At 34.7% G+C, this 12478-nt stretch overlaps 1 protein-coding gene across 1 annotated transcript; it reads left to right on the forward strand.

The window, feature by feature from the left end:
- Positions 1-10209: 10209 nt before the first annotated feature.
- On the forward strand, positions 10210-12249 carry LOC142611201 (thaumatin-like protein 1). The gene is made up of 2 exons (XM_075783248.1): positions 10210-10261; positions 11576-12249. The coding sequence occupies exons 1-2, from the start codon at positions 10210-10212 to the stop codon at positions 12247-12249; spliced, it is 726 nt and encodes a 241-aa protein (XP_075639363.1).
- The last annotated feature ends 229 nt before the right edge of the window (positions 12250-12478 follow it).

Below are 12478 nucleotides of genomic sequence, written 5' to 3' on the forward strand. Positions count from 1 at the left end.
TCCTAAAAATCATCTCCTTAGACCCTCTTGAAAGAAACAAGGTCATCAACAAGGACATCTCCACCTTGGAACACCTTAAATATGGGGGCAAATCTCCTTCTTCCTTCACAAGAAGTTGGTCGCATGATTATTCTCCCACCTTAGGGAACTCAAAAGACGAGATTTCACGTGCTCGCTTCAATTCACTTTCTTCTCCATCATCTTAGGAAGTTGTGTCAGTCATGATGACTAACACCTCTACCGTGGAAGAAAAGATGGCTGAAATGGAACAAATGGTCATCCTTCTCACAAAAGCACTTGAAGATAAGGACCTTCAAATTGCAACTCTAATGAATAAACTTGAAATACAAGATCTTGGTGAATCAAGGCATGGTCTTAAGTTCCCATTTGGTTTTACTTCTACAAAGGATGACAAAGGGAAAGAAAATCAAGACACTCCTCGATAGGGACAATCTACTTCAGTTGCTTCGTTATCAGTTCAACAATTGCAAGACATGATAACAAATATTATCCGAGCACAATATGGAGGTTCTTCTACAAGTTCTCTCATATATTCAAAACCCTACACGAAACGCATTGACAACATGAGAATGCCAAATGGGTATCAACGTCCTAAGTTCTTGCAATTTGATAGGAAAGGCAATCCAAAACAACAAGTTGCTCACTTCGTAGAAACTTGTGAGAACGCAGGGACTCAAGGAGGTCTCATTTTAAAGCAGTTTGTCCGTTCACTCAAAGGGAATGCCTTTGATTGGTATACAAACTTAGAGATTGAGTCAATCGACAATTGGGAACAACTAGAAAGAGAGTTTTTGATCGATTCTATAGCATGCGTTGCACGGTGAGCATGATGGAGCTTACTAATACTAAACAATGGGAAAATGAGCCAGTGGTCGATTATATCAATTGATGGCGTTCTTTGAGTTTGGATTGCAAAGATAGACTTTCTGAAATATCTGCTGTAGAGATGTGCATCCAAAGCATGCATAAAGGACTTTTTTACATCCTTCATAGGATAAAGCCCCGAACATTTGAATAGTTAGCAACTAGTGCACACGACATGGAATTGAGCATTAGTAGCCACGAAAATACCAAACCTCCCATACTTGAGGAAAGGAAAGAAAGGAAGTAAGGAGGAATGACAGAAATACAAAAGTTAATCTCAAAGACCCAGTGGCTATTAACATTGTTGTAGTTAAGGTTCTAGGAAGAAGGGTATAGGCAAATGAAAAATGGCTTGAAGGATGGCAAAAGAATGAGGTGCGTCATCTGGCTTTTAAGGAATGTGAGCAAAAAGTATATTTGTTCCCTAATAAAGATGTGCCAAACATTTTAGAACAACTACTACAAATGAAGCTGATTGAACTGCCAGAATGCAAGCGACCAAAAGACATTGGGAAAGTTGATGACCTTATCTACTGCAAATATCATCGCATCATTGGCCATCCAATCCAAAAGTGCTTCGTCTTCAAAGAACAAATCATGAAGCTTGCCAAAGAAAACAAGATTGATCTAGACTTTGATGAAGTTGTCAGGTCGAACCACGTGACCGTTGCTTGTGATGTACTTCCAATTTTCAAGCAGGGGGCAAACACCATTTGAGCTTACATGTTGATTGACAATAATGATCAAGGATCAACCCCATCAATGGAAAGTTCCTCAAATGCTTTTATGCTTGAAAATCGAGGATTGCTCCTCAGTAAGAGCTTAAACTACCCACTGCAATGCTACAAGGGTGCATGATGTCTTCTCATTACTTTTGAAAGAGTATGAATAAAGAGAAATTAAGCCCATTCTATGTCACCATTTGCAAGTGTGGCATAGTGGTTGGATGCCTTCGTCACCCTTGAGGCCAAGGTTTTGGGTTCTATTAGTGGTGATACCCATTAATGCGCAATTGGTACCCATGAGACACTATGGGGCATAGGGTGAGGATTACACATGTGAGCCCTTATTTTTTTTGTTAAAAAAAAAAAAAAAAATTTGTTGAACTACGTAATGACTTGATCTCTCTCAAGGGTACGTAGACAACTTAGTACTTTTCACTAAATTCAGTCACATGAAAAAGAAAAAGGATCACTAGTCTAGATTGAAGAGTTTTCCCATAGGCCATCAATGTGCTTTCAAGAACCCTTTGTTTAGCAAGGCATTGCTTAAGACCAGTCAATTGCTCACTATATGATGCTCAAAGATCATTTTGGTAGAAAATAACAACTGCAAAGAATTGGTGTACTCAGCTTTCCTTGAAAATGATAGACGTAAGTTGATTCTTGGTTGTGAAGTAAAATAAAATCTTCAACCTCTTTCAAGGAATGAAGTCTGAATGGCATTGACCATCTTCTGTGGACATTCTCCCATATCTCTGAAGTATGTTTTGCATTACTTATCTCCTGGGGCCATCGTTTTGTACCTTTCAAGTCTAGGCTACATTGTCTCTCTTCTAGGTTGTGCCACTTTACAATTTTGAAATTTGAACCACATCATCTCCCTTCGAAGTGGTGTCGTTCCACATCATGTCTCTGAAATTTGGACAATGTCACCTTCCTCCAAAATGATAATAGATCATATATCTGAAGTTGGTGTTGCATCATCTCTCTTCTAAGAGCATGCTCATGCAATGTCAAATTCTTGGTGGCATACTCTGACGTCTTTAAAGTCTTGGCATCATTTTTCTCGCATCTTCAAAGTTTTGTTGGCATCCTTAAAGTTTGGGCTACGTCACCTTCTATCTTTGAAATCTGAATCACGTCTCTTTTGGTGGAATTCTTGCATCTCTATATTTTGGCTATATCGCTCTACGCCTTTGATGTTTGAACCGTATTTCCACTCAAAACGGGTGCTAGTGCAACTCCATCACAAAAAAGGGTGTTGGTGCATAGACAACTACTGATGCGGCTTTATGGCAAAGATAAGTGGTGACACGACTTTGATGCAAAGAAAAATATGGATCCAGCTTCATTGCGAAGGCAAGTGTTAATGTGGCTTTAATACAAGGAAAAATGCTAACGCAGCTTCATGGTAAAGACTCTTGATGTGGCTATGTTGCAAAGGAAAGTGTTGGTGCAACTTAATTGCTAAGACAAAAGCCAATACAACTTCAAAGTCAAGTACTAGTAATAGTATCATTGTATCATGAACACCAGTGATAACATTGTTGCCTAGATGGCTGCTGCTATAAGAACATCAAAGATGGATATCGCTAAGAGATTGTTGTTGCAAGGAAAAAATGTGATAATATGGAGACAAGCATCACTGTAAGAATGTTGTGTTTAATGGAATGTAAAGCTACCAAATAAAGATGGACATCAGGCTAAGAACATTGATGAAAAACTTGATGTTAAAGCCCAAAGAATAAGGAAAGTATGCTGCAAAACAAATACAAGCAACAAAAAAGAAGTTGTCAATAGAAAATCTTATGGCATGTCTAAATAGGAAAAAAAAAAACAAAAAGAATCATAAAAAAGAGAGAGCTTCAATGTAATTCGACATTGAAAATGATAAATTAAACCTACCAAAAAATGAAGTTGTTGCTCGATTGTTCTTTTATGATCGAATTCTTGCTTGTTCAAAAATCTTCCAATGCCCTTGTATTTTAAAGCTAAGTGTGAGAGGCTCTGCTTCCTCATTTCTGCACTTAAACACACCAAAATGTAACAATCTCAAAAGAATCCCACCAAATTTGTATGAATTCATTTTGTTGTCTTTTTTGTTTTCATTTTATGTACCCATTTTCTCTTTCTCAAATCTTGCACTCATTTTATATTTCCAACTTATTTTATGTTTGGTAGAAATTTTTTTTGTCTACTTTTTTTTTTTTTTTTTTTTCACTTTTAGTTTAAAATTTAACACAAATTTCGAGTTTTTTTTTTTTAACAAAAATATCACTATATTCATTTTCAATGAAAATGAAAATGGCAAAAAAATGTTTTTATTTATTTATTATATTTTTTTTTGTATTTAAAATCACTTTTTTAATACTGAATATGAAAACTGAGTACAAATAAGTGAATAACAAAGCCAAACCGGTTTTTTTAGTGGTGAATCCCACTAAAAATGAAAACAAAATACACCACTTTTTTTCGCTTAACCATTTTCCAACTTCTCCCTTTTCCTTCTTATTTCAAGATTTAAAAAGCCAAATCACCTCTTGGTTTAGAAATTCAATGCCGAAAAATATATCTTTCCTCATTCCTCTAAATAGCTTCAAACATGCCATATAGGATAACAACGATGCCTCATAACAATATTCCATTAAATGACCTCTTTTGTTTTTTGTTTTATATAAATACAATAGAATTTCATTCATCCTCTAGCATCCACTTGTCTGCTATGTAATAATTAACCCCCTAAAAAAAGTTAAGGCATCAATTAGTTTTTGGTGTAAGTTATATTTCAACTTCTAAATCTTTTTTTTTTTTTTTTGGTTGAGAAAGAAGACTGCTTATTTTATTTAGAAAAATGGGCTAAATCAACCTGAACAATAGGAAAAATCGATTGTGGAACATCCTCCATCCATACAATAGTATCTAGCAAATTAGCCGTTATTCTTGGTAAACAATGTGCAACTTTGTTACCTTCTCTCTTAATATGAAAGTAGGATAATTCAGTAAAATTTCTCTCTAAAACTCTCGCGTCTTCTATGAGTAAACCATGTGACGCCAAACCTGGATCTTTTGTCTTCAATGCCTTCATTACTATAGTTGAGTCCCCTTCAACCATAATTTTGTCCACACCAATCTCTCCAACAAATTCTAAAGTTCGAATTGCTGCCATAGTTTCAACTTCGACAGCTTTATAAGCTCAGTTGAGGCATTCTGCTAGAGAAGCGATTACCAACCCTTCACTATTCCGAATAACAACTCCAATACTTTAGCTATTAGAGTTCGAGAAAATTGTCCCATCATAATTAATTTTGAAGGCATTTGATAGAGGTGGCTTCCACAAGACTCGTCTAGGTGCTGTAGCATAAGGGATAGCAGTTGGTTGGACTGCTTTGTACTCCTTGAGCCAATCTGCTGCAGCCCGAGCCAACGTCTCAGTGGTATGGTGGTTCTGCTGGGTTTGAATTTGGTTTATCTGCTGCCATATTCGAATTTGTACTATTCCAAATAACAACTCCAATATTTTAGCTATTAGAGTTCGAGAAAACTGCCCCATCATAATTAATTTTGAAAGCATTTGATAGAGGTGGCTTCCACAAGACTCGTCTAGGTGCTGCAGCACAAGGGATAGTAGCTGGCTGGACTGCTTTGTACTCCTCAAGCCAATCTGCTGCAATTCGAGCCAACTTCTCAGTGGTATAGTGGTTCTACTGGGTTCGAATTTGGTTTATCTGCTGCCATATGCACCAAGTTGTCATGGAGAAAAAATCTGCTTGCTTGTCGTTCTCAAAGATCCATGCTAGCAACTCCCCAAAATTCTGGGCAGTAACCTAAGAACGAAAGTCCCAGTCCGTCGCATCCCACACTTGGTCCAGTTCCGAGCAGCTCCAAAGAGCATGAAGAGGACTTTCTGCTGATCCTAAGCACCTATCATAGAGATGATATGATATAATTAACATGGCGGCGAACCAGATTACGCTTTGTTGGAAGTGAGTTTTTGCAAGCTCTCCAGGTAAAGTGTTTTACTTTATTTGGAACATCAAGAGATCAGATCTTTTTCCACAATTTTTGTTCATAAACGGGAGGTTCATCAATGGAAAAACTAGCTTCCTCCTCCTTTAGAAATCAATAACCCGATTTACATGAATACTGTCCGTTCTGTACCAGCGGCCAAAAAACCAAGTCAGCAATTGCATTTTTTGATAAATGAATTTTTTTGATCAAGTTCGCTTCTAGTGGAATGAAAATTCCATCAATCATTTCATGATTCCAACTTCTAGTATCCGGATTTATTAAACAATCTACCGTGGCCTCTTCCATTGATTCCAAAATAGGTGAAGTAATTTTCAGGGAATGTTTTATAAGCAACCATCGGTGTTTCCAAATCTCGATAGACCTTCCATCTCCAACTCGCTAGAAAGCACCATCAAGAATAACATCTCTCCTTTTAAGAATACTTTTCCAGGCACATGAACTTGCAACTGATTCCTTTGCATCGAAAATAGAGCAGTGTGGGAAAAACTTTGCCTTAAAGCCCCTATAGAAAAGAGATTCAGTATTAGTGAGGATTAAGTCCTTGAAACCCATCCTGCCAATCAACTTAGATTTTGTTAACTCCTCCCAACGGATCCAGTGTATTTTCCTCCTATTCCCATGTTGTCCTCACCAGAATTCTTTCACCATGGCTTCAAATTCATGACACAACCTCATAGGTAATTTGAAGTAGCCCATAGCAAAGGTTGGGATAGCTTGGACAACTGACTTGATAAGCACCTCTCTCCTTGCCTGTGAAAGTAATTTTCCTTCTCACCCTTGTAATTTCCGCCATACTCTCTCTTTGATGTAATTGAAGCTTACTCTCTTGCCCCTTCCAACTAAAGACGGAAGCCCCAAATATTTCTTGTAAAATTTAATCTCTTGCATCCCAAGTAGGCACATGATAATATTTTTGGTAGTCAAAAGATTTGCCTTGCTAAAAAAGAAAGTTGTTTTTTCCTTGTTAATTTTCTGCCTAGAGGAGGATTTATACATAGCCAACAAGTTTAGGATTTTTCCACATTCTGAAGAATTAAATGGCCATGCAAAACAACAAACTATCATCTGCAAAAAACAGATGAGTTAGTTTAGGGCCTTGTTTGCAAATAGAGAAAGGTCTCCATCAGCTGCTGCTTTTGTGATAAGCCCATGCAATCCCTATGTACATAAAAGAAAAAGGAAAAAGGAGACAATGGATCACCTTACCTAATCCCTCTAGTTAGGTGGATAAGGCCTTGAGGATCACCATTCACCAAAATTGAGTACATAACAATTTTGACACAAACCATAATGAGATTAATCCATTTGTCACAAAAAACCATCCTCCTCATAAGATTTTCCAAATACACCCACTCAACCCTATCATAGGCTTTACTCATATCTAATTTTAGCGCCATAAAACCATCTCCCCTAGATTGGAAGTTTTTCACGCAATGTAAGGTCTCAAAAGCATTTAGGATATTATCTGAAATAAGCCTATCTTTTCCAAAGGCTGATTGATTTTCAGTAATAGGGGATCGTAAAAAAATTCTCAACCGGTTTGCTAGAACTTTTAAGAAAATATTATGCAAGACATTGCACAAACTAATAGGGCGAAATTCAATTACTAATCCAAATCTCTTATTTGATAACAAAAAATATCAATAATTGAATTGACTCACCATCAAATGAATCCTTACACACTGAAATTACACTAAATTTTAAATTTTATGATATAAATGAATATGTAAATTACATATATTTTTTTAATTCGCGATACATTAATTTCTAAAATTATATAGTAAATTTTTTCAGTGTCTTTAACCTTTCTTCTTCTCTTGACAAGTAGTAAATCCCCAACCAACATTCGCAAGAGGTAAAAAGGATAGAGAAAAGCCTCAACCAACAATATATCAAGGGAGAATTGCTATTCCCAACCATAATGACTGGAACAAACCAACTATTTATAGTACAACCATTATAATTAAATATTTAGGGAATTTTTTTTTCTCCAAACGAGTTTGAAAAGAAACCCTTCAAACTCTTCTTATTTATTTTTATTGGAGGTGAATTTTGAAATTCTAATCATTGTATTGCTCTTATTTTATTATATCTTCCATATTTGAAAATTTTCAAAAAGATAAAAAATCAATAACTATGTCATCAATGATATGTTTACATTTCAAGTTTTTGTGATAAAATTATGCATAAAAAATTAGTTTATTAGTTAAATAGTAAATAATACCCAATTTGAAATTTGACATGCGTGTTAAGAATACAATAAACATGCAATCTAAGGTCTAATTTGGAGAGAAATCTTATTTAATATTTAGCCTAAACAACTTATTATTTTCATTTTTATAATTACAGGGATATGCATGACAACATGAGTTATTCTATACGTTAGCATTCCAAAACTATTATGCTTAGAGAGGAGCCATGTTTTACACTATCTTATAAGAGATTTTCACATTAGTTTTTATTATTATTTAAAACTCAATACATCCTACCATATATTGAATTGGATTTTCAAATGGACATTAGAATTGATTGGGTGCCTATTTATCAATATGTAATATGATAATGTGGCATGTCGTGATTAGAGGGTATAAAATTTAAGTTTTACACATCCATATAGAATTTAATCTTTTAATGTTAGTGTAACGCAAGCTTGCCATTTATGAAGCAAGAGGAAGTTTTTTTTTTTTGAAGAAAAAAAATGAGGAGATTTTTTCAATATCTAGTAGGGGAAGCGGTATTCACAGCCATAAATGAATATAAGATTGGGCGCACCATGCCATCATCTATCATGATTGTATAAAATATAAATATAGTGTCTCTCATGCTAATATATATATATATATATATATATATATATATATATATATATATATATATATATATATATATATATATATATATATATATATATATTGTCTCTTCAAGACTTTAAGAATCTTTTTTTTTTTTAGAATACTAAGTATTTTAGCCAAGGAAGATGATACCATACCGTACCGGCCGTACCGGCTACATACCGGCGAATTCCGACCGTACCGGCCTGAAAATGAATACCGGACCGAAACAAACAACAGCAAGAATAAAGCCTTTGAGATTTTCAAAAAAGGAGGCTTCTATGCTCACCAAAGATGATGATGATGCAGCCATTGGTCATTGGTGGGTACAATTCTCATCTGGGTAAATAGTAGAATAAGAAGAAGAACATAAAGATGAAGTGCACACAAACACAACTAAGTAGCCAAGAAACGAAGAAGAAGAGTAGTATGGGTTTTTTTTTTTGTATCAAAAGTGAAGATGGAGTTCGGAGGTGAATAAGGTGAAGATGGGAATGGAAGTGAAGATGGGTTCACCTCACCTGCCAGTCCGAAGAGAGATGGTGAAGATGTGTCTTGTTTTGTTGTTTGTTTTTCTTCTTGTCTTTGTACATAATCTTGGGCCTTCTTTTCTGAACACTACAGTGGTTGATAGTTTACTGAAGGGAATATTCTTGTGGATATTCTTGTGCTGAAGGGGATATTCTTGTGTTGATACTTTGCTGACTTTTTTTTTATTTTTAATTTGAGAGGTTTACATTTGTTTTCTATGTAAAATATTTTTTAATGGTAAAATATTTTCACACGTTTGGTTCATAAGAAAATTAGAAAGAAAAAAATTTCGCTTAACACAAAGTTGACCATAATTTTAAAATAAGTGAAAATACTATTTGTATTAAATTTGTGTTAACGTAATTATTTCTATTATTTGTTTTCTTTGTATGCAATGAACAATTAAATTTTTTTTTTTTTTATATTGTGTTTTTGTTTTCTTTGTATGCAATGAACAATTGAAATAATGTTTTATTGTAATCAGGGATTTTTGAGGTAATGTTTTATGGTAAATAGAGATTTTGTGTGTGTGTGTGTGTATTAAATATATAAAATAGCGGTAAACCCGAAACGGTACACCAGTATTGACCGGTACCCGAAATATATTGTACCGGTGGCTAAACCGGTACAGCATTCGGTACGGTATTGACTTCCTTGATTTTAGCACACATACGGAAAAATGAGAGAAAGTCTTAAAGAAACTGTCAGTAGTGTATATCCAAAATAACTTAACTCTTGAATATACAGCACAGACTATAAACTTCTTTAACAATACTCTAAGAACCCAAACATTATTTTTATTCCTCTATATCTATATTTAGCCAGGATAAGCATAAAAAAAAATCAACTACAAATTATATTCGCATGAAGAAATTAATCAAATTATTCATTCTAAGTTTCCAACTTTTTTTTTTTTTGTTGAGAAACAGTTTCCAACTATTATCATTATGACCGAGTATTTGGCATCTTCTTCCTTATTTTATGTAGAGCAGTCAGTCAAGTAAGGAAAAGAAAAAGGTTTAAATTATTTTTACACACGCGTCCGAATAATCCGTATTGTTTTTGTTACCGTCCATCTTGTTGGTGTTCTCACTTGCCAAAATTTAGTAAGAAGGTATTTACAAGATTTCGATTTGATATAAATTCACCCGTTTGGCCATTAATTTCAAAGCCTTAAGTTCATTACACACCAAATATCATCTTCGGAGAAAATGGAAAGCCATTTACTCCTCGGCCTTGCCTTGGTTTTCCTCTTCTTTTCAGGTAAGTATCCTCGTTTCCTTTCTCTCCTTTTGGTTTAATTTCCTTCTTTGCTTCCTTATTACTAGCATTAGTTTACACATTTTCCCTCATATGCAATGCCTTTTTCTTTCATTTTTTGTTTGTTGTTAATAAATAAGAGTCTCTAACTCTTCGAGTATCTAATTATTCCCTTGGGAATGTGCAATCCCCTTGTCCTATACATAATTAGTTATTACAGGAAAAAATCCCTTGGGAGTGGCCCTAATATGCTAGTAAGAGGTTTCAAATATAGATTTCATGGATATCATGAGGTTTTAGGAATTACTAAGTCAACCCCTTAAGGTTTTTTATTTCATTATTGAAGTATTAATGTATGGGTTTGGTTACGGCATTTGTTAATGGACTATTTTAAGAAAGTTTTGATACTATTTTTATGACAAATATTAAAAATTATAAAAAAAAAAAAAAAAACCAGCAACTTTTTTCTTCTTTCATAAAAAGTTTCTAAAATATTTTTCTAAACCAATGTTTTCAGAAAATGAGTTATTTTCCAAAAAGTATTTTCTATAAAGCTATCTCATTTTCCTATATTTTGTAACAATCTTAAATGACTAGAAAAACATTCTCGTAACTTCTCTTATTTAGCTTGTTGTGGGATATAATTGCTTTCCAAAAAATTCTAGTGGAAAACAATTTACTAAAAATAAGCCATGCCTTTTGTGTTAACCAAAAATAATTTTTCATTTGACTCATTTTTTCTAATGCTACAAAATACTAGAAATGACAAAATTTAGATACAAAATACTGGAAAGGACAAAGTTTATTCTTACAAAAAGTTTTATAATTTAATTGGCATCTCAATTCTCACCCAAAGAAAAAAAAAAAAAAAAGGACATCTTCTTGTATTTCCAATGCAAATTATCTAGGGTTCAAATCTTGTTCCCTAAATATAGAAGTATTAAAAAAAAAAGTTACTGTAATCAACCTCCATAAAAAAATGATTAAATTAAAAATGTGTTTGTTTTTTTTTTTTGGTTGATATATGGCTTGTTGTGTGATTAATGCAGTGGTGTTTGTTGTAATTGCAGATGAACATGACATTTCTTATGCGCATTCGTTTACATACATTCTTTTACTCAATATCTATAATAGTGTGTGCTAATATATCATTTTAAAAGACGAAAAGATGATGCCATGTCTAAAATATAAAAAGTGAATGTGAAAAGTGGACATTAAATAATGAATACGGGAGAATCATAAAAAAGATGGTATCCTAATCTTGCTCACATAAGTCACTCTCACCCAACTAATATAAAACTCTACTTATATGCACAGGAGCTCACTCAACCACATTCACAATCAAAAACAGGTGCCGCCACACAATATGGCCAGCAACCCTAACAGGTGCCGGGCCTCAACTATCATCAACTGGTTTTGAGCTAGCATCGGGGGCTTCAAAAACCCTTAACATTCCTTCTAGTTGGTCAGGCCGAGTATGGGCTCGATCCCATTGCCACATTGTTAAGGGCAAGTTCATTTGTGCCACAGCCGACTGTGCCTCTGGCCAGGTCTCATGCAATGGTGCTGGTGCAATTCCACCAGCTTCATTAGTGGAGTTTACCTTATCAGGTTATAAAGGACAAGACTTCTACGATGTTAGCCTCGTCGACGGGTTCAACTTGCCCGTATCGATAACCCCACTAGGCGGTTCAGCCAGTTGTAAAAGAACGAGCTGCAGAGGCAATATAAACCGGGTCTGCCCTCCTGCAATGGCGGTGAGAGGACATCGTGGGAGAGTGTTTGCTTGCAAGAGCGCGTGCCTGGCTTTCAATCAGCCCAAATATTGTTGCACTGGTAATTATGGTACCCCAGATAAATGTCCTCCTACTAAATATTCTAAGATTTTCAAGCAGCAGTGCCCTCAAGCTTACAGCTATGCCTATGATGACAAAACTAGCACATTTACGTGCACTGGTGGAGCTGATTATCTTATTACATTCTGTGCATAAGCTACAAAGTACAAGCTAAAGCTTCTTCCAATTACGTATAGAGACCCAAACATCTAGCTTTTTATTGCTCCTATTTACAGTAAATACTACTATTGTTTTAACCGTTTAGGTAAATGGCTTATTTCTCCCGAATTATTTTACATTATTGAAGAGGAGTGTCCATTTTTTCTACTCCCCAATGTATAAACTACAAGTGATATTTGGTAAATAAAGTTGTTATCAATTAAAA

The sequence above is a fragment of the Castanea sativa genome, chromosome 9 (assembly GCF_040712315.1).
Source record: "Castanea sativa cultivar Marrone di Chiusa Pesio chromosome 9, ASM4071231v1".
NCBI lineage: Eukaryota > Viridiplantae > Streptophyta > Magnoliopsida > Fagales > Fagaceae > Castanea > Castanea sativa.

Bases quoted from the DNA above. Each gene is read 5' to 3' on its own strand.
- LOC142611201 (XM_075783248.1), top strand. From the start codon at position 10,210: ATGGAAAGCCATTTACTCCTCGGCCTTGCCTTGGTTTTCCTCTTCTTT. The intron at 10,262-11,575 runs GTAAGTATCCTC...TTATATGCACAG, and splicing joins GGTTTTCCTCTTCTTTTCAG to GAGCTCACTCAACCACATTC.